The following is a 26,804-nucleotide window of genomic DNA, read 5'->3' on the forward strand; positions in this document are numbered from 1 at the left end:
GTAGTGTTTTAGAGATCCCATTTGGCACTTGTGTGTTTTTGTCATCTGCGCCGGAGGAGTGCTTTGGATAGACGTATCTGCAGAAGAGGAGGTATCAACAGCCATCGATTTTTGAAGCCACATCAGAAGCTGTCACTCAGGACCCTTGAGAGTTTTGATCCAAACTTTCCTGTAGCTCTTACAGACTTGTGATAATCCTCAATACAATCCTCCTTTTGCCACAAGCCTCACAGGCTTTAAAAAAGGCTTCTTTCTGAAGATCCTTCTCTATCCAAGAAACAATAATCCAGGTGCAGCGGTGGAGTCAACAAACCTATTCCAAAGAAAGTCTTCGAGAAAAATGCCTGAATAAAGTATTAATATATCTATCCATAAAATAGCAATTTAAATTGAGATGACATAGGAGAAGAGGAATTCAGGGCACTCTCACCTTTTGTCTGAACCTCACGTCTTTTTTAAATGATGTGATTGTGCAACTAAAGTGATCCACCCTAACGCCTTTCATGCCTATTATGATTTTATATTGCCACTGTAAAGTTAACTTGGAACTCCCAGGTACAGAACAGTGAATGATTCAAGCATGTGAATCTATGAAAGCTACAGTGCTGGAGAAGTTATAGAATTAGAATTCTGAAATATTGTAAATAATCTAAATCTACAACAATTACAATGTTGAAATAACTGAAATCATATTTAACAGAATGTATTATTTGGATCTGTATTTGTCTCATAAGAGTGTCAGCATTAATGAATGATTTAATAAAATGTGGCTTATAGAGTACAAATAAACCTCAAAGGCCGTCATGGCACTGAAACAAACTGCAACCGAAGAATAAGATAGAAAAAATATAAGAAAGTTGCAAAAGCCAAGTTTTTATTTGTTTTGTGAAAAGGTTGTGATTATGGCTTTTAATGATATGCAAGGGAAAGGAATTCCACATTAAGGTTGAAAGATAAAAAAAGAAAAGGCATAAGGATAACATATCATTTAGAAAGAAATCTTGGATTTATACTCTGAACCTCCTGGCGGCGAGCAATATGCCTAAAGCAAGTTGTTCCAGTGTAAGCTGTTAGACTAGAGCTGGTAATGAGGACTCCCACACCAGAGCATATTAATCGTTGATCGCCATGTTGTCTCTTATGTACCCGTCGACTTACTACTTGGTTTGTATCGCAATGACATACAGAACATAAAGACCCGTTCGAAGGAAAAGAATAATTGGACAAGTCAATCATTACCTGATTCATTGCCTGATACTTCTCACTCTACAGGCAGATTGCCATAAAAACAATATTGTTAAATGGCTACATAACATTGATAAGATCTGTATGGATAAATGCCAATTATGTGAAAACCCACCAGCAGTCTTGTATTCATCCACACCAAAGGCAAGTGTGTGATCCTGAATTACGACATTTTTACATGATATTTAGATAAGTCGCCTTTGCAACGCGTATGTGGAACCTGCACAGTGTCTCTCACTTTTTTGTTCCAATAACCAATACATGATAGATAAATAAATGAGTGCATTATTTTTCTGATAAAAAAAGGGAATCCATAATGAAATAGTGCATTATGTGAACCTTCCATAATTAGTAGGTCATTTGTACTAAGCAGTATAACCTAATTTTTTTTAAGAAACCATGTTCAATGATGTGAATTCCTATGTACTTCTTTGCTTTTTTCATCATGTACAGTTGTATGTTTTTCTGCTAAATCAAATTAAGATATGTTATAATAAAAAGAGCCTAACAAATAGCCATAGTATATCCAGTGAATTAAATATAATGCAAGAGTAAAGAGTTCAGCACAGTTGGAATATCAAAATTCTTTAACAAAGTTAGTGACTAGACATAGGCGTAATTTGCATAATTTGCTGTAATGAAATTATAAGAAATTACAGTAGAATGACGCAAGATTACACAGAATTATGGAAGCTGCATAACACAGCATTAAGAGCTATTTTCACAGTGCAAAATGGACCCTCGTGTCCAAAATGGACCTGAGGATGTGTTTTGCGCTAAGAAAATAGCGCTAAGTGCAACAGAACACAAACAGCAGCTTGCGCTCACTAAGTTTCTTGCTCCTGTCAGGACTGGCTGGTGGATTCATCACATTGCCAGAAAAAACTGAAAACTATTGAGAACTGATGCCTGTAAAGTCTCGTCCCAAAGACATATGAAGTCCCTTCAGCACATACATGGCATCACAAACAGCACACGCGCACTGCCTTGATTGGTGGAGGGCACGTGCCTAGGCTAGCGAAGCATTAAACAAAGAGACGCTGACTGAATTCTTGCTATATTAACCGGAGGATGACCAGTACAGACACACATTTGATTGCCAGGGCGGCTTGAAGTCAACACAATGATGATCGTTCATGCACCTAATGTGCATTAAATGTGTTGCATGTGGGACTTGCAATGACCCTTGTACAATTAATTAATTTTTTTTCGTTTCTGCTCACTCCTTCACTGCATTGATGAAAAACCTGTAGTACAAAAAAAAGGTGTGTTGTTCTTGTGCTCCTGCAGTAGGATGTTTGGGCCACATTGCTTACAATTACGTGAACGGGAGTTATCGCATAATTTTCAGTGGTGTTGCATCAAAAGAGTAATGCGAAATTACTGGAATACCTCCAATTAATCCAGTGTAACTAAATTTTCACCCAGGCCTATTAGTGACACCCAATAATACTGAAACTAGTAATCTATGTGCATAGGGCAGTCAAGCTCTGGCTACTTGTATTTCTTTTTTATACTTAAATTTGACAAAGGTTCAGTACTTGATCATTTCAGCAGGTCTTGTAATAGGAATGTACTTGTGCTGCTTGGAAGGAAGCAAGCAATGAAGGAAGGTCATATTGTGTCACTCTGGTACTGTGCAGAACAATGCTCTGTGAATGAAGGAAACCAATAAAGCCAGATCCGATGAAATTAACGCCAATCGGAAAGGACTGATGTCTAAAAAATAAGTCAGTCAAAATTCTAGAAAAGAAAAAAGAAAAAGCAATTTCCTTTTAAACACACAGAAACAAAACATCTTGTCTTGCGTAACTGTGGGCAGCATATGCAACATAATAGGCTAAGGTTATGTACTATCCTTACTCGTACACGTTTGGCTAGTCCCTTCCTTCTTACAAATGACATCTACTAATCAGGTATAGTGCAAGCACAAGACTCTTAAGCCTTAAAGAGGCTAGGTGATTGGTTCTTGCCACTACCAGTCCCCAACCAAAGTAGACACTTGATTTTGCTTTTTAGGCGTCTTGTCTGCCTATAACTGGCAGGACAGTGGTGAGAAGTTAGATCTCATCATGTTACCCATGAGGTAAAAGGACTAAGAGTTATGACCTTAAGTACCTTTTACGAACACATCAGACAGCCTCTATTCAGGGCATTTACGTCTGTCAAATCCCTCTGTTCAGGGTCTAACCTACTGTTAATTGCAACCCATTATGACCAGAATAAGGGAGGAGGTTAAAAAAAGCTATAAATGTCCCAGACCATGTAAGAAATAAGGTTATCTGCACCTATCTGCTTCACTTTACCTGGCACAAACACTCCAACAATTTCTGTCTTCTTCATTTCACATTTTAACTCTCTAACTCAACCTGGAAGTACGGCTGGCCAATACCAACAGTTAATGCCAGCATCTGGTTTGGAACAACAACCAACATTTCTTCCAGCATGCTTGATACTTGCTTGGACCTGGACCATTCAATCCTAATTTAATGTATCAATTATAGCAGATATGTGGTACTTCTAAGTCCAGCACATGATGCAGACAAATTATTTTTCAGCATGACCTACCTACAGGGGGCAAGAGCTCAGAAGTTATAATTAATCGTACAGTACCTGATGGAAAAACCCATTCCCAGGCGAGTGTCAGGGAGGAAGTCAGGGAAATGTAAGGCAGGTAAACACCCATGCAGTTGTACATTTGTGAGCATTCACAAGCATCTGTAACACTGAATCTGCACTTCTGAGCTCACACCTTAATGAGGCAAGGTGTTCGTGGTCAGACAGTGTGAGAACAGTACACAACAATCACATAGTTTCAGTGTGTCTGATGGGAGGGAAAACTTAAGTTGGATCAAGATTTTCCAATAAAAGAAAAAAGATTTGTTTTATTTTTGTAATGCATAGAGCATTAATAAAAACATTTTTCAATGCAGCTAGGCAAATTGCAATTTCCTCTAATCTACAGGTAACAGTGTTGTGAGCAGGGTGGACTGCCATAAATCTATGCCTTACAAAGACAGAGGCTTACGCCACAGGATGTCTATCACTCCATTTCTGTTTACAAAAAGCATGTAGAGATGCATATGTGGCCCCTTTGAGAATGAATTCCGTGAGAAAGGCACATAAGGCTGCCTAGGTAACAGCTGCATAAGCATTACAGTCACCTGCCATGAAGAGAGGAGTAAGATACAATTGAATGGATAATAGATGCTTTGAGATTATTTATGCAGAAGACAAAGAGGCCACATGTGTCATTTGACTGCCAGAAGGGGGTTATTCTCTCACGAGACAACAGAGGAGCAGTCTAACCATCCAGGTTGTAAAGAGTAATTTCAGGTTACTAAAAAAAGGAGTAAGAAAAAATTTTTGGGAATACATTTCCTGGGGGAGATTAAATAGAGAAAACATCGGCAAAGATTTAAGAACAAAATTACAAGTATTCTCATCTGAGAAACAGAAAGTTTACTAGTCACAAGATCTGGAGCACCTTCCATTAAAATCATTATTTTCCACATCACTAGATTAATATCACTGTAGGTCATATGTCAACCAGCGAGTCTGGGTGACCGCATTGGCGGCAGTCCTGAATGGACGCACTCATTCATTGGAGGGAGCGCAAGCAAGTAAGGATCGGCACAGCTTCAGCACTAATCTTGTCGCTTGTGGAGGGATTTATTTAGGTGCCTCTGAGTCGACTTGCCCAAGCTGTCAATCTCCAATCCAGATGTATGCAGATGATGTACAGATCGACCACCTGAGATCACAGCATACCTGGCGCATATGTTTGTCTATGCTCAGAAAATCAGCATAAAGGGACAAAAGACTGAGGCAGTGCTCATCAGTACCTCTGTGCTGGTCCATCAAACACACCGTCTTGTATGTGGATGAGCCCCAGATGCCCCCATGCACTGCTGAATGCTGAAAACCTGGGCATCCTCGTTGATGCGGAAAAGCTATTGAGAAGAACACAATCTTTCATGCCGGACTACTGCAGTAACCTGTACCTAAAAAGAGCAATGCCACCTCCAAAGTTGGAGATGAATCTGAAAAGCAGGAAGAAAGCACCTAACTGACCTTGAAATCAAATCTTTTAGTTGCTGCAGCAAAGACGATCCAATTTAAGGTCCATTACACTATGCACCATCTTTTGAAGCAATGGGCTCATCTCTCTCTACTAGCAATCTGTGCTAAAAGAATACTGCACTGGCATGCCAACTGTGGCAAAAGGCATAATATGGTGCATAGGGGGCTTCTGCAGTTGGGAGGGTGACACATACCAGGTGAGGGGAGGTCACTCTTGCTTCTTGGTCCTAGTGAGGGATGCTTAAGGAGATTATTAAGGAATGAAGGGATGTGGTAGAAACCAGGTCCATTCACTGAGACACCTCCTTTTTAATTTCAGGTACGAGGATCATCCAGTTTAATTGACCATCAATTGACTGCACAAGGTCCTCGTTAGTGGATTAAATTGAGCCACTTGACATGTGGAGCTCTTGCCAAAGTTGGTCTTTGCATGAAGTGGGAACATCTTCTTAAACGTCTTGTGATCATTCCACATTTGCCATGCACACCATTCTAGAAGTGCTTCTGTTTGTCCCTAGCAATAATAATCATGGAAGAGAGTCTGTAATTGGGTCTTCTGTGCCAGGAGGAGCTGCTGCGTCTGAATCTTGGCATTATGTACTGACTTTGCCAAGTGCTGCAAATACTGCAAAAATTTGCTAGAGACCGGCAGAAAACACAAACAGGGTTCTTCTACATCACACTAGGGGGGTATATGTACAAGAAATGCCGCTAACTAGCATTAGATTTAGTTACCAGCAGTTTTCTTAACGCGGCCTATCACCAAAAACTATCCTCCTGTTAGCGATTTACGTCGCTACATGGCGAAAGTTTCAGATAGCACCGGTTAAAACTACATCTAACACTAGCGCGAAAGCGATACAAATTCTGAAGTTAGCGGGTGCACATTGACAAAAGGCCAAAAGTCACATTAGTCAACAGAACTTCAGCTTTTTTGCCTCTAGAGGCAAAAATAGCCAATAAGTCCAAATGCAATAAAAAAAATAAAACAAAAACAATGGAATTCAGAATGGAGCAGGCACAGACAAGTGCAGCACAGATCAACAACCTCCCAAAACACCCAACAGCCAGGATGACCAGCCAGAGTCCTAGGGGAAGAGGACATGCAGAATAGGGCTACATACATGAAAAGAGGCGCATTCCTGGGGAAAACCTGTGATGCTTCCTTTTTCATAGCGCTCTCCTTGCAACACCATGAAAGCCAAAACCCTGGAAACGCGGACAGTCCCTGTGGCCCGGAGGTCTCACTGTCAATCAATCAATCAATCAATCAGGTATCTGTTAAGCGCGACTACTCACCCATAAGGAGCTCAAGGCGCTGGGGGGCGGGGGGGTTCGCAGGTTCCAGTCCATCAAGGAGGGGGTCTGTCAAAGAGCCAGGTTTTGAGGTTTCTTGCGAAGTTGGGGAGCGATGTTGTCTGTCTGAGGTTGAGCGGAAGGTCGTTCCAGGCTTTGGCTGCGAGGAAGGAGAAGGAGCCGCCTCCCGATCTGGTCTTTCTGGTGTGGTGGACCACGGCGTAGGAGAGCTGGTCTGATCGTAGGGTCTTTTGGGGTGCGTGGAATTTGAGTCGGCTATTCAGGTATGCTGGTCCAGTGTCGTGGAGGGCCTTGTGAGCATGGGTGAGCATCTTGAAGGTGACTCTACCTTCGATGGGGAGCCAGTGGAGTGTGGGCAGGTGCTGGGAGATGTGGCAGTGTCTTGGCAGGTTGAGGACCAGTCTTGCGGCAGCGTTTTGGATGTTCTGTAGCTTGCGGGTGAGGTTTTTGTTTATTCCGGCATAGAGTGCGTTGCCGTAGTCGAGTCTGCTGGTGACCAGGGTGTGAGTGACGGTCTTTCTGTGTTCGAGGGGGATCCATTTGAAGGTCTTACAAAGTAGGCGGAGGGTGTGAAAGCAGGAGGACGAGACGGAGTTGATCTGGCGGTCCATTTTGAGCTCTGAGTCCAGGATGATTCCCAGGTTGCGTGCAAGGTCTGTGGGGATGGCCAGGCTTCCGAAGATTCCGTTTGTGGGTGTTTAGTTTTAGGCAGCTGTTTTTCATCCATTTGACAACGGCTGCCATACCTTCTTGAAAGTTGTGTCTGGCAGTGTTGGGTTCGTTGGATAGGGAGAGGATGAGCTGGGTGTCGTCTGCGTATGAAAAGATGTTGAGTCCGTAGTTTCTGACGATGGGAGTGAGCACAGCCATGTAGAAGAGCGTAGGGCTGAGGGAGGACCCCTGGGGGACTCTGGAGGTGGTTAGTGTAGGGTCCAAGAGGAAAGGGGGGAGTCTGACCCGCTGCGTTCTGCCGGAGTGGAAGGAGCAGATCCAGTGGATCCAGTCGAGGGTTTGTCTTGGATCCCTGCATTGTGGAGTCTGCGTATTACGGTGCGGTGAGAGACTGTGTCAAACGCCGCTGAGAGGAGGATGAGGGCTGCTGTTTCTCCTTTGTCCAGTAGGGTGCGGATATCGTCTGTTGCGGCGAAGAGGGTGGTTTCCGTACTGTGTTTTTGTCTGAAGCTGGATTGGGAGGAGTCGAGGATGTTGTGCTCTTTGATGAATGTGGCGAGTTGGCCGTTGATGGCTTTCTCCATGATTTTCGCTGGGAACGGGAGCAGAGAGATGGGTCTGTAGTTTTTGAGGTCGGTGGGGTCCGCCGAGGGTTTCTTCAGGAGGGGGTTGACCTCGGCGTGTTTCCAGTCATCGGGGAATGAGGCAGTCGCCAGGGAGCGGTTGATGGTGTGGCGGAGCATGGGTGCGATGGTGTCGGCGGCTCTGTTGAAGATGTGGTGGGGGCAGGAGTCCGTGGGGGCCCTGGAGCGGATTGACTTCATTGTCTTCAGTGTGTCTTTGGTGGTGAGGGCTGTCCAGTTGTCAATCGCTGGCTTCAGGGTGTGGGGGTGGTTGGTGAGGGTTCAGTGTGTTGGTTGTCTTCGTCGAAGTTGTCATAGATGCTCTTGATTTTGTGGTGGAAAAAGGTGCTGAGTTTGTCGCAGAGGTCTTGTGAGGGAAGGATGTTAGTAGACTCTCTGGTGGGTTGGGCCAACTCCTTGATGATGTTGAATAGTTCTTTGCTGTTGTGCACGTGTGTGGAGATTCTGTCTTCAATCGCTTTTTTCCTCGTTTTTCTGATGAGTTGGTGGTGGGCGTTGGTGGCGGCTCTGAAGTTGTTGTGGGTTCTGTGGATTTGGTGTTCCTCCAGGCCTTTTTACGGCGGCGGCAACTGCGTCTGGAATCTCGAAGTTCGGAGGTAAACCATCTGGCTTTCTTGGCGTGGGTGTTGTTGTTTTTCGTGAGGGGGGCTCTGGTGTTGGCTCTGTCGGAGATCCATTTGTGCAGGGTTCGGGCTGCAGTGTTGGGGTCGTCGTTTCCGCGATGGTTGGGTTGGAGTTGCTGAGTGAGGAGGTGAGCTGGTCGTCAGTGATTCTAGTCCAGTTTCTTTGTGGGAGCAGGTGCTGGTGTCTGTGGATGGTGGGTGTTCTGAAGGTGAAGTGGACGCATCGATGGTCAGTCCACGGGAGTTCGGTGGTGTGGCTGAAGTTGATGGAGTTTCCTGTTGTGAAGAGAAGGTCGAGGGTGTGTCCTGCTCAGTGCGTGGGTTCGGTCACGATCTGGCAGAGTCCAATGTTGTGGGGGTTGTCTAGGAGGGATGTGGTGTTGGGGTCGAGGTGGAAGTTGAGGTCTCCCAGCAGGGTGTGGTTGCTGACTGCGACGGCATGCGGGGAGATGATGTCCGTGATGGAGTTGGCGAATGGTTCGTGGGGTCCAGGGGGTCTGTAGATTAGGGTTCTCCGGAGGGTGGTGATAGGGCTGGCCAGTATCTTGAAGTGAAGGTGTTCCATCAGGTCTGTGGGCTCCTCGGCGAGTTTGCTCAGGGGGAGGGTGGATTTGTGGACGATGGCGATTCCTCCTCCCGGGTAGGTGGGGCGGTCCTTCCTGGAGATCTTGTATCCTTGGGGAATGGCGATGTCCGGTCCCGAGGTGGTGTTGGTCCAGGTTTCGGTGAAGAACGCTACGTCCGGGGTGGTGCTGTCGAGGAGGTCCCAGATTTCTGTGGCGTGTTTGTGGAGGGATCGGACGTTGAGGAGGATGCATTGCAGGGTCTTCGGTTCGGTTGTGCTCTTGTGGGCGGGTTGTGCTTTTGACGGTGCTGTAGATGTGCCGGCAGCGGGGACAGCTGAAGGGTCTGTGGGTGTTGGCCGGTGACACTAGCTTGCAGTTGTTGTTGCGGCCTGGGTTTAGTTCATGGTGTGCCTCTGGGTCGTAGCGTTGGCGGTGCGGAGGTCCAGGGTTCCTGGTGCTGATCGCGGTCGGGCTTGCCTTTTGTGCGCCCGCTGCGTGCGGCCGCACAGCGACCAACATTAAGTAGGGGTCGGGGAGGGCTGGACAGCTGGGAGGCGGGAGCGGGGAGGGGAACTGGAATGGGCTGGTTGTGCAGGGGGAGGGGCTGCGGGGACAGCAGCGGCAGGGAAAAACGGTCCGAAAAGGGCCGAAAAAAAGAGGAAAGTGTGGAATAGGGCAGAAAAAGTGAAAGAAAAGTGGAGGAAAGACACAGGAGGAGAGAGAAGGGGGAGATTGAAATGAGGGGCAAGCGAGTGAAAACGGAGGAAAGACACAGAAGGAGAGTGAAAAGGGGAGATTAAAATGAGGGAAAAGCGAGTGAAAATGGAGGAGAGACACAGAAGGAGAGTGAAAAGGGGGAGATTGAAATGGGGGAAAAGCGAGTGAAAACGGAGGAGAGACACAGGAGAGTGAAAGGGGAAGATTGAAATGAGGGAAAAACTAGTGAAAACGGAGAGAAAAAGCAGAACGAGAGAAAAGAGACAGACAGAGGTCCACTGGACCACCAGTGATGAGGTGCAGGTAAAACTTGCGGGTGGAGGAGGGCCTCGAATACCAACACTCAAGAGTGCAGGGGCTCAGGGAAAGGCCTCACTTAATGGTGGAGCTGCGAGGGAGGGAGAGCAATTTCACTGACAATGAGTCAGTGGTCTTTCTCACCTCTCATATCCAACGATCTCTATCTATATTACATCTGCTTAGTTCAGTTACTCTCAGGTCTAAATCCTGGATGCTTCCTTGTACATCAAGCCAAACTCAGGGATGTGTGCCCTTTTCTTCAAGCGAAGCCCACGGCTACTTCAGACAGGTCCCAAACATAACTCTCGTTGCTTACCCCATATCTCATGCCCATATCAACAAAACATACTTTAGTGCACAGTTTGTGAACTTTCTTCATATCTCAAGCTTATTTCATCTCTTATTACAACCACTTCATGTTCTTCTTGTCTTTGATTTTAATATGAATACTACCTACCAGTTATATAATATGTAACTTGAGGCCTAATTATCTTAGACACCAAGATGATCATCTAATGGTCTTTTCTCTGCATGCATCAGACATATCTCGCCATTGCCATCTTGTGCCCAAGGGTTACATCAGGACAATAACCTCACATTTCAAACTACCTCTTGGCTGTTTACCTTCCAGCTGAGGCCAAGGTCTGGCTTGTTTATGACACCAACTTCAGGATTGCTTACCTTGCAATGCAGTTCAATCTCAGAACTGATTACTTACCCAGGCCTAGTTCTGGGCTATATACTTCCCAGATCATGCTTAGTTTAGGGCTGTATACCTCACATTTAAGCTTAGCTTAGGACATTTTCATCACACTTCATCTCAGAACTGTTTGCCTCTCATGTGTGTCTCATGACTATGCACCTCACCCATCAGCATAATTCAGGGCTACTTTGAAGGTTTGCTAGGAACATTCAGCTTGGGGAACAACCTTTACAACGCAACTTTTACAACGCACTACACTTACAACGCATTTTTTACAACGCACAATCCATTACAACGCATGACATTACAACGCAGGACACTACAACGCATTTTTAAAAACTACCTTTACAACGCATTCCATTACAACGCATACTACCATTACAACGCATACCATTACAACGCATAATATAGTAATTTTTACCCCTATACTATCCAACACTTACCCTACTATTGCACCCCCTGGAGTTAGAATAGTAATTTTTACCCCTATACTATCCAACACTTACTCTACTGTTGCACCCCCTGGAGTTAGAATAGTAATTTTTACCCCTATACTATCCAACACTTACCCTACTGTTGCACCCCCTGGAGTTAGAATAGTAATTTTTACCCCTATGCTATCCAACACTTACTCTACTGTTGCACCCCCTGGAGTTAGAATAGTAATTTTTACCCCTATACTATCCAACACTTACCCTACTGTTGCACCCCCTGGAGTTAGATTAGTAATTTTTACCCCTATACTATCCAACACTTACTCTACTGTTGCACCCCCCGGAGTTAGAATAGTAATTTTTACCCCTATACTATCCAACACTTACCCTACTGTTGCACCCCCTGGAGTTAGAATAGTAATTTTTACCCCTATACTATCCAACACTTACCCTACTGTTGCACCCCCTGGAGTTAGAATAGTAATTTTTACCCCTATACTATCCAACACTTACCCTACTGTTGCACCCCCTGGAGTTAGAATAGTAATTTTTACCCCTATACTATCCAACACTTTCCCTACTGTTGCACCCCCTGGAGTTAGAATAGTAATTTTTACCCCTATACTATCCAACATTTACCCTACTGTTGCACCCCCTGGAGTTAGAATAGTAATTTTTAACCCTATACTATCCAACACTTACCCTACTGTTGCACCCCCTGGAGTTAGAATAGTAATTTTTACCCCTATACTATCTAATACTTACCTTAAATGCAATTTAATATTATGCGTTGTAATGGTATGCGTTGTAAAGGTAGTATGCATTGTAATGGAAATGCGTTGTAAAGGTAGTTTTTAAAAATGCGTTGTAGTGTCCTGCGTTGTAATGTCATGCGTTGTAATGGATTGTGCGTTGTAAAAAATGCGTTGTAAGTGCATGCGTTGTAAAAGTGTGCGTTGTAACGACATACATCCATTCAGCTTGCACCTTGCAGCGAATGTAAGGGCTAGAGCAGGTGTGTGTCCCTCAGTTGGCCAATATCAGACCTGCTCCTCAAGGTTAGCGCAAATCTGTTTAATTTGCACCTCAGGCCTATCTCAAAACAACTAACCAACAATTTCAGATCTTCTAGATTACTAGTTTACACCTTTGTCTTGAATCATAGCTGTTTTTGTCATATCTCAGGCCTACGTCAGACCTGATTACCTTGTTGCCTTGCATGACAGACTTAGGGCACAGCAACTCTGAGCTAGTTACCTCACATCTGAAGTCTCTATCCTGGTACACCTTAAAAAATACTTCATGTCTAGCTTAGGACAACTAATCCCAGATCTCATATGCAGAAGAGAGCAGCGTCCCTCACACTTTGGCTCCTCAGGACTGCTAATCTCATAAACTCAAAAGATAACACACACACACACCAGTTCACATCCCACCTTTAAGACGCAAGGCTACTTACCACAGGTTCACCTCATGATGAGGACCCTATTACATCATACATCATATCAGGTTTAGAGAGAGATGTTTATCCCACGTATCAGGCCTAGCTCAGTAATGCTTACCTCGCACATCTAGCTTGGCCTCACACTGTTTTGTGCCATATTCATTGATTGCTTTGCATGTGTAGAATCCAGTGTCTGTCCTCTCTGTCGCCTTAATACAGAGAGTGTACGCCCCGCTGGCTTCCTCGATCACATGACGCCTTGAATCATACTTTATAAGCTGTCGGTTCTTTAACCTGGGAAAGACAGAAATGCCAAGAAGAGATGACAAGGATGAGAAAGTAAGGCCCAACAGTGGAAAACAAAGCAATCATATTTTATTTATTATTCAGGCGTTCTATGAGATTATTGGGAAAGGAGAAAAAAACTACTGTAATGCTGTTTCCATCCTGGGAATCTTTGTCTTGTCTATGTGCGGGATTCATGAGCACTTTCACAACATATAAAATCAATTTCAGAAAATGGCAGTTTTGGAGTAGCATATTTTTTGGAGTCAGCTGACTGCTATATTATCCGAATTTCATTAGCTTTTTCAAAAAAAGAATCACAGATTCCCTAAAGATTTCACTACTGGACTTACTGATACCAGGAGGACTGGTGGCTCTACAAAGGAATGTTTACTGGACACTTACAAGTGGGATCGTGAAGGCCCCTGAGAAATGAGATAGTATCAGGGGATTTGAGTCCGAAATCCCTCAGTAATTAATAATTTTCCCCCCAGTATTTCACCCAGAGACTCCAGCTGCTTTTAGAAGAATTACTGTAGAATTCACAATTCTGATGAGCTGGTGACTTCAGCTATCAGCCCCATTGATTGTAACAGATTGTTACACTTGCAAATGTGTTGCAAACTTTTACTTAGGAATCGTTGTCAGTAACTTCAAGTTGGGTTTTTAGCTCACTTTACTTCCTTACATTACTTGCCCTAACCTAACCATGAAGCCTTTATATTAATGAATCCTATTTGTGGTTTTGAATAGTTTAAATTTTTTGGGTTCAATATGTCATGCGTTTGATCGTGGCACGGTCAACTGGCTGAAAAAGGTTCATGCTTTAGGACAGAATGGTAGTGTTACTAAGTCTACTTGTTCAATGAACAAAATAGACAAAAGGGCTTATTATAATGCGTGCCTGGTGATAATAAGAAAAAGTACATTTTTGGAAGGAAAATAAATGACAGCAACAGGAATAGGACCAGGAACTCTTCATCCTTAGGGTCACCAGGAGTCGATCTTAGCCCTTGGAACAATTTTCCTGGGGCAGGTAAAGCTGGATACAGTCTCTCCACAGTCCTCTACAAATTGGTGATGACCTCTAAACAAACCTAAGCCCTCATACCTATGTTTTAATTCATTTTGAAAATAATCCTGCCTCATAAAGATACCTAGCTGTAAAATCCATCCCACAGTGCCTTGTGCTACAGCTCATGCAAACAGTGGCCATTAGATTTCTTACACTTCTTGCCAGACCTGTTTGGGCTGTTCTTGAATCTAATGTATTCCTGTCTCCAGAAGATCAACAAAAGATTCTCTTTTTCCATGCCATGCTTGGCCTAGTTCCACTGAGAGACCACTTTTGTTACATAAGGAGCAAGCACAACGGCTTCTACTGCAGCATGATAGACTTGGGTAAGGGGTTGTACTTTCAGGAAGCCAACTGTGCTAGATGTCTTTGATGTATGGCAGCTGGTCAGCTACACCCAAGATGATGAGGCTTCAGCAGCAGCAAGTATGGCTGAGCCACAGTGAGCACGGCCAGAAGAAAAGAACCAGGTCATATGCTCCTAGCTCGAAAACTTTAGACTAAGTCATGAAACTAATAAACAGAGGGCAGGCAGGCCCTTTTGCAGTATTACTTCTGGGAGAACTTTTAGTAGGTTTCTCTTCAGGTTTTCATTTTTCCATTCCTTACCCAATTAAATCCAGGCTAATTTCCCGACATTTCGCAGGTAGCTGCTAATTGATAAATCATTTTAATTTGTCATTAATGGTTTTAACTGCTCATCACCTATTAGGCCTGGGTAAATATGTCATTATTGTTAAATGCAGAGTACGAAACTTTTAAAAACTCATCCCACGTCTTTGACAGAGATGAGAAATCTCACCCAAAGTCTCTATCAGTGGCATCTTTAGTCTGTTCTAATCCAAATCCAGAACATGTGCTTTTTCCGATATCCCTAATATCAAGGTGAGGATTTTAAACTGTTAAATTACAACAGCAATGTTCCTCTGGTGCACCCTATATTTTTAACTGTATTAACTATAATGTCATCCAAACTGCAAGCCCCGCCTTCATTTGCATTTTCCGCTTCCATGACATAATGTACAAAGGGCAAATATAAGGATGCTTACGAACCTTTAAGCAGTAGACACGCTTGATAATTAGAGCTACAGTTCACCGTGGGATCTTTCAAAGACTCACCTTTGTTGAATGGAAGAACAAGCACTAGGTGCCAGTAGTCACAAGGGAGGAAGGCTGAGAGGGGTCCCCTTAGGGATAGGTGACTCCTGATTGTGGGGCTACAGGCAGATCGTATTGCCTGAATGTCAATGTTACGCAAATGTAAAAACATAAGTGTCCTTCTGGCAGCCGAAGTGCAAAAGGCTCTTAGAAGTGTGAGAGGCGTGTATGTATGTGATGCTGGGAGTGAGATCTCAGAGTAAGGAATGGTAATGTTGCCTACCTTTAATCCCACTTCTACTTAATACAATTTCAATTAAAATCATAAGCACTAAATAGTCCCACACACGTGAGAGATCCCAAATCACTTTAAAAATTAAAATATACACTTTTTCTAGAAAAGCCAAATAAAAAACCCAGCAATTTTGACAGTCTATTGAAGCCTATTTTGGTCACGTGAAATTTTGCTAGCAGTGGAGTTGCCACATATATTTTCATTTTATTCAACACATGCCAGAGGTGTTAACACAATAGCACATATCAGACTTGGGTCTGACCAATCCACGGTCGTGTTAGACACAAAAGGCTGTCCGTGTATAGTTAATCAGCTAATGATAATCAATGTCTATGCACTGAATATTGATCTTCCTGGCTTTCTTGAAGATGTGATAAAACTCTGTGAGGAATTCACTGACTCTTTGTGGATACAGGCAGGTGACTTTAACACTACATTACCAATACGTTTAGACAGACTGGATGCTGGTCTGTGCTTGATTTCTAAAAATGCAACTATGATTCACAATTTAATGGAATGGCATGACATGGTGGATGCATGGACACAAGTACACACCGATCAGAAGCAATTTACTCACTATTTGTCCATCAATTAAGTGGTGTCCTGCATAAATCTAATTTTAGAGTTGAGGGGCACCATCAACTGGTTTCAAAATGCTGAAATATATTCTAGAACCTGGTTGAACAACTCTGCTTTTGTTGTGGCCATACAAATTCCTGAAACAAGCAGTAATTGCAGGTGGCATTTTAAGGTAAGAACCTATCAGATGCATTATCTGCTATTCACAGAAGGGATAATTGCTATAGATGGGATAATTGTCTTATTTGAATGCTATGTGGGGCCTGTTCATATTTATTTATTTTCTTATTTGAATCCTAAGCGGGGCCTGTTCATATTTATTTATTTATTTTCTTATTTGAATGCTATGTGTGGCCTGTTCATATTTTTTTTTTTTATTTATTAAGGAGTTTTATATAGCGCTGGCCGGACCCGGGGGTATTGGAGCGCTTCACAACAGTTTTAATGCAAGAGTCACACAATAGAGCAGTAGTATACATATTGGTTCGGAAGTCCCAGTGTGCTGTGCAACATTAAGGTAGTACAGGAGTCCTGAGATAACCTCATTGAGTGCACGTTGTCTTGGGTTCAACCTCTTTGAGGGAGGAGGGAACAGGTAAGGGTCTTAATGATACAGTGTTGGGGAGCTACGGCGAGCAGGTTTGTGCGCTTTGGCGGCGGCTATCTGTTCGGGAGGGAGCGGTTGAGGAAGAGGTCTTTTAGGTGTTTTTTTTAATTTTGCGAAGGACGGGATAGTCCTGATATCGGCTGGGATGGAGTTCCAGATTTTGGGCGTGTTTCCGGCGAAGGACCATGCAGCGGTTTTTTGTTTACGTGTTTTCATAGGGATAAGTAGTAGGGTATTGGAGGTCCTGAGGTTCCTTGTCTGACCAGCCCTCTTGAGTTTGGCTGCCAGATAGTCCGGTTTTCCTGTGTGCAGGGCTTCGTGCGTGCGTGAGGCAGGCAGGCAGTTCTGAAGCTGGCACGCAATTCGACTGAGAGCCATTTTAGTTCTCTGAGTGCAGGTGGGATGTGATCATATTTCCTAACTCCGGTGACGATTCTGGCTGCTGCGTTGAGAGTTGTTTTGAGGGGAGCTTGGTGAGATTTTGTTGTACCAGGGATGGCTGCATTCCCATAGTTGAGTCTGGATAGGACCAGTGATTGAGTGGCTTGTTTGTGGTCTTTGGGTGGGATGAAGAGTACAGTGTTCACCTCATTAGAAGAAACCCACAGTTCAACTAATGAGGTGAAAGCAGACTGAACTCCACTTGGCCTGTGGTTTCCATACTTCAGATTTTCTAGAGCACAAGTGTGAAAGGAGAGAGTGTCTGAAGCGTCTAAATGGGGAAGAACGCAGGTCAGATATGAATCTATGAAAGATACCAACGTTAGAGAACTGCAGTCACAAGCAAGTAACATTTTTCTTCTCCATCATGGGGTCATTCATAGACTCACATGCTTGAATCAGAGAAGCTAGCAATATGGAACACGTAACATGTCATATCCCAATTAAACAATATAGAGCAATGTCTGGAAAACACTGATCAGACATATTCTGGAGATGGAGCAGCAAGAGCTTTACCTGGGTGAAATAGATAGAGAAGACTGTCTGTTCAAACGCTGAGTCTATAGACACAGGTACACAACTTGCCCATAGCAGTAACTTACCAGTTGATGATTGGTTTAGGTTCACCACGGGCACGGACAGTCATGGTCACTTCCTGACCCTCCAACACCGACTGATCCTTAAGAGTGACCTGCAGGAAACAAAGCATGAAATGACTGCTGGTACCATAGGGATGGAATAGGAATTGATTTTAAGTATACCAAAGGCTATCCAGTATGAACTTTGCACCGACTAATACATCTTTCTGGCTGTCCCGGAGAACACAGACACATATTAAAGGGATATTTTATATTTCAGGGTGTCTTTAGAAATAAAGAGTCAAGAATATACATACAAATTCCTAACTCATTTGGGCTTCATTCTGACTGCCCATGGTTTCCAGTCCAAAATTACTGGGTGCACAAATATCAGAACTGGCAATTCGGGAGACACTAGGCCTGGTCCTGCAAGATGTGAATGAGCACACAGTGCAGCTGCTTCAGAAACAGGGGTAGAAGCTGCGGCAAGTAGTGCTGACTGATTTCTGGCTAAGCCATGTAGCAATATGGGAGAACATAAAAGACTACCACCCACAAGCAGGAGAGAGACTCCTATGTTGGCGGGTGCAGTGCCTGCCAACCACCCCTCCTTCCTCACCCCACAGCTGTGATGGTGGGTACAAGTCTATTGCTGGCAAAATAAGGAAACTCCAGGCCATTGGCAGAGACTGTGGCTATTGGATCCACCACTCTCTATCCCCTGATGCAAGAGGAGGAAAAAACTCGGACACAGGCAGAAGATGGGGCTGAGTCTGCCCCCACCTAGTTAGAACACTGTGTGAGCAGAAAATGCTCACGTACACAAATCAGACAAAATCATAATGAGGGAGTTAGAGGATAATCCCAAATTGCAGCATTGCAAGTTTATTTTTAAGATGACATAAACCCACACCACTCTCAGAATGATGTCTTGACGAATGGGCAGCCACATAGCCATCTAAGGATGATACTCACCTCTCCTGAAGACTTCTTTCTTTGCATTCATATCTTTTTGAGGGATACTAAAGAACAGCGTATGAATATAAATCTAGGTTTTAATCAAAAAGGAAGATGTAATTTGTAGTTGGGCTAAAATAAGCACCTATTGACAGTGTCGTAAAGGGAGTGTGTGGCTAATGGGCCACAAGATTGCAGCCTAAGCTGAATTGCCCTAAATTGTAAAAATGATGAAGTTCCCACAGGGGAACGTACATGTGAAATTTCAGCAGGCTACACAGAAAACTAATAGGTCCACATAAACTTGATAAACAGGGGAAACTTGATAAACAGATCAGCAGTATCATGCTGCCTTACATTGATAGCACGATTATGTGGACACAGGTTAGGGAGAACTGGCCAGGTTTATGATATTTTGGACTAACACATCATCAATGAGACAGAATGGCAACACGCAGGTGTTATGTGGATTCTGGAAGAACAAATGAGAAAGTAATAGGGAAATTGGAGATGACTGAACACAGAAAAGAGTGAGCACTAGATGGTGGGGCTGTTACTCTAGAGAGCCCTGCTACCACAACCATCATCAAGCCGATTATGTACCGTCTAAAGGCAAATAACAGAGAAACAAAATGTCCACAGTATAAAGCACAACACATCAGCCATTTTCAAACTGTCAAAGCTGTAAACTGTAAATAAATCTAAAGTTATTCTACCTGAAATCTAACAAATGGTTGTTATAGTATGTGGTAAGTCTCTGATGTGCATCACCTACCAATAATATAATCAATCCTCGAGAACAACCTTAGAAATCAACCTTTCGCCTTCAGCTAACTGATACCAGAAAAACCATTCACTTCCATCGCTCTTATTTAAAGATGATCCTTGCCTACTGCAACGCTCAGTTAAAGACAACCCATGCCTTCTGTAATGCACAATTAAAAGTAACCCCTGCCTCCTGGTATGACTGGACCTCTCAGCTTTTGCAGACACTTTCTACCATTCCACTGTTATCCACACCCTGAAGTCTTTAATGTTCTTCACTGTTTGGTTCTTGTCCAAATTGTACAGTAAATACCAGTTTGTTCAAATGGACACCTCCAGTTCTCAGAAGATCCCTATCACCTGTCGAGTCCCCAGGGTTCCATTTTGTTCTCCATCATCTTGAATTTTCAAATTTGATCCTCTGGGAGCTTAACTTACTGATCCATAAACAGCAATAAACCACCACATTTATCAACAGCATACAACTGTACTTGCAAGTCTACACTTCAAACACCACCTGCACCTCATTCAGACCTGGATGTTCAGCATCTTTCTGAATCGTAACCTCATCAAGACTGAATTCCTGTTATTTGCCAAGAACAAGCAACAATTGAGTGACTTGTATTTGGACAGATTCAGAACCTTACTTTTAGCTTAAGCCAAGTCACTTGGATACACACAGGATACCAGCTTCACTCTCAAGGAACGTATTGCCAAGAAAACAAAGATGGCCTGGTACCAGCGGTCTCTACTACGAAAGCGAAACCCTCCCTCCCAGAATGTGACTCCACAACTGCTGTTCAAACTCTTGAACTTCTGCAATGTGGATGGTGGCAAAGCCCTGGTCCATGACCAAGATTCCACACTGTTCTCCCTTAAGGACTTTCGACGCATCTCATCCAGGGCCTGAAGAAATATGACCACATCACCCCTATACTGGTGGTACTCCTCTGGTTCCCCCTACAGGCTGGTGCTATCTTCAATACCAGGTGCATTAAATACAAAGCTATCTCCCAACAGTATACCCGCCTATTTGGTTGACAATCAGTGGCTCTCGCCACACCCACAGCCCGGACACCAACAGACTGGTGGTAAAGAAGTGCAAAGAATGAAAAAGGTAAGGCAACAGGCTTTCTCTATCTTTATACTACATCCCAATGTCAATCAGGACCACTCCAACTCTCCCTCAAGTTAGGAAAGAGCAGAAGAACACTGCAACACAATGCATTAATAGTCCACTTCTCCCAGAGCACATTATATTTTCCATTCACTGGTTGACTGTATCTTTGTCTTTGACAATGTACAGCTTTCCACTACATTTTGATTAGGTTCACGCTATTTAAGGAGTGAGATCTAATCCACCCAAATCCAGTGAATGCTTTAACGACCCACTATTTACATGGATCAGCTTTCATCCAAAATGTTTTTACAACTGTTAATTAAGAGCGAGTGGATCTGTGTGATTGGTGCGATATAGAATCATAATATAAGGCCAAATCTTCACAGGTTTGGCCTTATCAGAAGGTAGCAAGAAAGATGGTAACAACTACTAACAGTCTATGGACATCTTGAGCCAGAATCTATTCAAATAATTATTTGAGAGTGACTTAAATGTAGAAAGAGCTGATTGTGTGCACTCACATCCAGTCATAAGTGCTAAACACCACTGTGCTTTGATTTTTAGATTAATGTCAGTGAAGGTGGATTCAGGACACAGAACTTATATCCATTCTGAGATAGGGTTCAGGAAGTCTAATCGTTCAAGTCTTTGCCTACCTTCAAATGTTCACAATCATGAAACAAGGGGGACGAGGCCACGACGACGATCAAGATGGCAGCTCAGAAGTGAAGCTCCGGCTCCATCGACCCACACAAGACAGGATTCAGGCCTCAATGCTATCTATATGCATGCTGCAAGTCAGAGGATGCATCTGCAATACAAGTGAAGATAAACAGTGCCATTATCGTTGGTGAGCGGCGATCAGGAGCGGAACATCAGGATCGGGCGGGTAAGGTCTAGGACAACCTCAAAGGCCCCGCGGCAACAGGGGCCGCAGGTAAGCCTGAGGTCCGAGGCTCACAAGCCTCCACATATCACAAGTGCCTATGCGCTGGAGTGCTGGGGGACCGACTACCTATTGTGTATGTTGTCCCGGGGTTGACCGAGATGCGCTGCGGAGCGGGGGCCAGAAACTGCGGCCTCTGATAATGGTGCTAATTGAGGAGGGCAACTCAAAGGAACCAATGCTGCTGATGAGTCCCCTTTCACATGTGCACACATTAACCTGGTAAGCAGCAGGCGGTGCCACTCTAGCAGACGATGCCTGGGGTCTTGCTGGACTACGGGCCTTCAGTGGCCTGCTGATCGGCAGATGAAGATCGAGCTGAAGGGCCCTTGTGATGGCATAGGTCTCTCTCATTTGCATCCCCCGGGAGGCCACCGGCGATAATTCCTGCATTACCTTCCTGCCCAGAATATCCTTCCTTGATAGTGCCTTGTTCGCGCCAGCCTGTGCTGGATGATTGTGGGCAGGTGCCACCTGGAGACTGGCAATTGCAGCATAGTTGTGCCTGAGACCTGTGCTCTCCCTTGGTGTCTCTTCCCGGGACCTGCTCCTGCTTGTCAACCTGGCTGCTGCGCAGAGGACATAGGCCTTTCTACATCTCCCAGGAGGCGGAGACCACTCCCCGACTGTCCATACATTAACCTGGTCTGGGTGTTCTATCACACCTATTCACGCCCTACAGTTGCAGAAGCCTGCCAGACTTTATTAACCTGCTAGGGCCCTGAGCCTGGTAGCTGCTGCTGGGCGTGACCTGAGCCAGTTTGTGTAATCTTTTCTTCACTCTGGCCTTTCCCTACTCCCTTCCGGGACACATCTCCTGCACACCTAACATCTATTCAAGCACATCAACACCTATATGTGCTTGGCACCATGGAGAGAGGGGATTCAAGGCAACATAAGGTACAGTTTGAGCGTGCCAAGGTGGCCGGCCGACCGGAATCACTGTCGGAGGTGGAGGAGGGAACGATGGACACAAATACCACAGAGCAGCTGAGCGGCTCTGTTGCCATCATGGCTGAGCTCCGTGCTGGACTTCACTCCTTTGACACACGTTTTGATGCTCACGCTGGAAGACTGGCCCGTACGGGAGAACGCTTAGATCATCACAACATCAGGTTAGACGCAGCAGAGGAATGCATATATGGGTTTGAGGATGGCGCATTACTAAAAGGCTGGAAAAAGAGAGCAGCTCCTAAAAGCAGTTGCTGTTAAAAAAGAAGATCTAGAGGCGTAGTCGCACCGGATTAATATTCAGATCATGGGGATTACTGAATCAACTGACATGGGGTGACCTGACTTCTTTGTGGAGCGCCTCCTTATGGAACTCTTCAATCGCTCAAGCTTCACAGCTGCCTTCGTGGTACAATGAGTCCACAGAACACTGGGCCCTCGCCCACCTCCAGGTTACCCCTCTTGTCCACTCATCGCGCGTCTGTTAAACTACAGGGACAGAGACATGGTGCTTCGCCTGGCCCGCGAATGGGTCCCATTGCAATATCAAAGTTCTGCAGTCTCCCTCTTCCCTGATTTTGCTATGGCAGTGCAGGAGACACAAGGCAAATTTGCTGATGTGAAATCTCGACCTCGCAAGCAGGGACTGAAATATGGAATGCTGGACCTGGCTAGACAGACTCCGTGTGGACGTCAATGGGAAGGCTTATTTCTTCAAGACCCCAGATGAGGCGATGTCCTTCTGCAAACAACATGGCGGTGGCAAATCCAGCTCCCCATGTGCCACTCCGGAATGCACCCCTCCGGACCTGAATGCTTTAGCGAGTACAGACCTCTTCTCCCCTGACTGAGCTGCTCTCGCACTTGTCTGCACATGTAAAGTATTACATCTCCAATTTAATGGGATTTTCAACTATATTTCAGTCTCCTAATTTGTTAATGCTGTGTTCTATTTCTGGATTCCCTTTATCTGTATTATTCATCAGGTATCACTCATCTTATGGGCCCTGTGAGCCATTGTGTTGTCCACCGCCCAAGGTGTATAGCACACTGATACTTGTTGGGGATTTAGTCTGTTTCTTGGATTGTTTTGGAATTCGCTGTGTAAACTGTTGCCTAGTATGGGTAGGGGTGAATATGGGGGGGTTTGTTAGAGTACTGGCTTTTTTTTCGTATTTATGTTGCTTGTTTGGAAGGGGACAACACAGTCTGTATGCACAAAAATCAACACCTACAATTCCCTACATGAGCATGATTCCCACAGGGTGGGACCGCCTGGTTGAGCTCACATTTAAGACGTGAAATATTAGAGGCCACAATAACCCACACAAAGGCAAGCAAGCACTATCATATCCCAATAGGTATAACGTGAAAATGGTTTGCCTACCCCAAGATACACCATAATTTGTGACTCATGGGGGCCTGCATAGATACTTTACAGCAACTACTCATGGGGGGTTTGCACACTCATCCACAAAACCATCTCTTTTACCCTCCATGCCAATTTCAGTGATAATAACAGACATTATGTTATCATTGCGGGAAGGCTGGTTATCCTTCTTGTTAACATTTACACCGCCTATGTAGATGCCGTCGCCTTCTTTCAGGAAATCTTGTCCCTGATGAGTCGACTTGATGCCTATGTTGTTATATGGGGAAGATCTCAATATGGTTCACAACCCATCAACAGACTCCACCAGTGTCCATACTGGCAACAAACTGCACGCCTTACGGGTTCTCCGCGATATCAGTGACACTTATACCTTAAGAAATGCGTGGCGTCTCATACATGCGAATGCCCCTGGGTACATGTTCTACTTGGCACCACAAGTGGTGTGGACACACATAGATTAGTGGTTCATATCAGTGCCTGCTGCCATCTGGTTAGATGAAGTACAGCATCTTCAGCGTACTTTGTCTGACCTCTCTCCAGTGCAGATGGTATAGCAGGTGCCATATGGAAGGGGTCTGCAGTGTGGATGGTGCTTTCCGTGCACTGCTCTACTGGACGATGTGTTCCATTCTGAACTACAGGATTCCATATTTGAGTACTTTGTGCACAACTTTGCCTCCGTCATGCTTTACGCCACTTTATGGGACACCTTTTAAGCTTATATAAGTGGGGCATATTACGCGGGAATATTCATAATAGCCTAGCTCGTATAGAAAATGAGTTGAGTGACATCAACAAGGTGGACTCGCAACAACACTGCGGGCCCCAGTTGCATCGTTGCCCTGTGCTGCTGGAAGAATTTCATCCATTAGCCGATCGAGAAACCACATACCTTGGGAGGTAAGGCAATGCCTGCTGATACGGGGAGGGGGGACGCCCGGGCTGAATTTTGGCATGACTTTTACATCCGAACGGCAGCCCTGAATATTTATCTGAGCTATGCTTGGACAATGGCAACCGGGTCACAACTAATGATAATATTATCAGCGAGCTCCGCCGCCACTACCAGCATTTACACTCCTCCCTAATTGATGAAGATACTGACGTTAGGGTGGCATACTTGGCAGAAATTGCCATGGTTTGGATCACTAACACATAACAACAGTTCCTAAGTGAACCTATCTCAGTGAGGAGTTAATCCAGGCTATTGACTCACTGGATGGGTCTAAGATGCCTGGCTTGGATGGCCTCACTGGAGCTTTCTACAAGGCATACAAACATCAGCTTCTTCCACACCAACTAGACATGTATGCTGAGGCTCTTGAAGCGGGTGTCCTCCCACCATCGATGCGTGAAGCAGTTATTACGCTAATGTTGAAGACTGGTAAGGACCCGCATCTCTGTACATCCTGCCACCCTTTTTCGCTCCCCAATTTTGAGAAGAAAATCTTGGCTAAGGTAATTGCCACTCAACACACCATGGCACATTGACTCGCCCCGTGGAGCAACGTGGCAATTACACAAATGGGGGATCCCAACAGCGAGGGCACACTCATGTCGTTCCAGGGAATGGTCGAGACTTACTGATAGAGTGCTGCACTATACAAGTGGTCCACATGACATGGGGTATCGGGGAGACAGAACCACCTACATCCCAGGTCTTATACACGCTGTTGACGGTCACCACCACATGACACGCCATCACACTCTTGTCCCTGGCCCTCAATACCACCCCACCCGATCACATCACAAGGGCATGCGCTAGGTGGGATGCAATGCTACAGCAACCACTCTCTGATGCAGCTTGGGCTCGAGCCGTGCAGATGGCAAAGAGCGTTTCTCACAACCCAATGTTCTGCTTCACTCAGTTTAACTCCATTCACCACACTTATCTTTCCCCTGCTCCTATACAGCACGTTCTCAACACTCTCTCCGGAATGTCCCCATTGTAAATTGTAGAACGCTCACTTCATACCATGGTTTGGGCATGTGCACCATCATTAGCACTGATGTGGACGGAGGTCACCACAACGGTGGCGGAACTATCTACACACCCTCTCACCCCCATCCCTGATTCCTGCCTATTGGAACTACGACTCTGAGCGAAGGGAGACAAACTCTTGCACCGCTTTATTGATTTGGACTTTGTCCTGTTTAAACAAAACATAGCCATGGCTTGGAAGTCCCGTGCCCCTCTGGAAATTCAGGAATGGCTTAGTATATTTCCAACATGGACCAGAGCCAAGGCACACACTCTCAGACTACTCTGCATGATGGGCAACTCTCAGACAAGGGACGAATGCTGGGAGACTTATCTGATCACGGTTGAAGCCAAAACTAATGAACGGCCATATTGAACAAACGTTGTAACCCCTACACTTACCCACGGCATGGCAGAGTGTGCCATCAAGTCGACCATGACGGCATTCCCTTCTCCACATTGCTCATAGTCCCTAGTGGCACAATAGCGTGCGCCCTGCACTGGCCCAACCGCTGCGCGCGATTGTCTGACCACACAGCCCACCACAATGACCAAGTTGACCCCCCCTCTCTTTTCTCCGTGGCGTGACTGGCGACTACCAGAACCTCAAACTAATATTTCCATGTAGCACAACACAAGTCCATTCACATGATGTATTGATCTCTGCCACGTGGCTGCAATGAATGACTACTGCCTTTATTATTCCATAATCTGTTTCTCATGGATCTCTGAACTCTTGAAACGCTGTAATGTTTGCTCCTTCCTTTTTCTTTCTTCCTTCTTCCTTTCTCCCCCAAGCTCTCTTCTTAACCTCAGTTCTTTTATTATAAAGTTGGAGGACGCACAGTATATCCTGCATTCACTATCATTAATCATGCAATGGTATTTGACATGTCAATGCTCAGTGTGTACCTTGATGCCATATTGTACATGAACTTCCTATATTGAGAGCCCAACTGATATTTGCTGCAACTTGTAAACTGTG

The 26,804-nt window shown here is 44.8% G+C and overlaps 1 protein-coding gene across 3 annotated transcripts in view; it reads right to left on the reverse strand.

The window, feature by feature from the left end:
* SPEG (striated muscle enriched protein kinase) overlaps window positions 1–26,804 on the reverse strand; it is a 1,671,639-nt gene that overhangs the window by 1,007,810 nt on the left and 637,025 nt on the right. For all 3 annotated transcript variants that reach the window (XM_085650107.1, XM_085650106.1, XM_085650108.1), the window contains 2 exons: window positions 17,731–17,819; window positions 12,867–13,042 (listed from right to left, as the gene is read on the reverse strand). In XM_085650107.1, the coding sequence (XP_085506233.1) occupies window positions 12,867–13,042; window positions 17,731–17,819 (265 nt within the window). The remainder of the gene's footprint in view (window positions 1–12,866; window positions 13,043–17,730; window positions 17,820–26,804) is intronic.

The sequence above is a fragment of the Triturus cristatus genome, chromosome 3_2 (assembly GCF_964204655.1).
Source record: "Triturus cristatus chromosome 3_2, aTriCri1.1, whole genome shotgun sequence".
In the NCBI taxonomy this organism is placed as follows: Eukaryota; Metazoa; Chordata; class Amphibia; order Caudata; family Salamandridae; genus Triturus; species Triturus cristatus.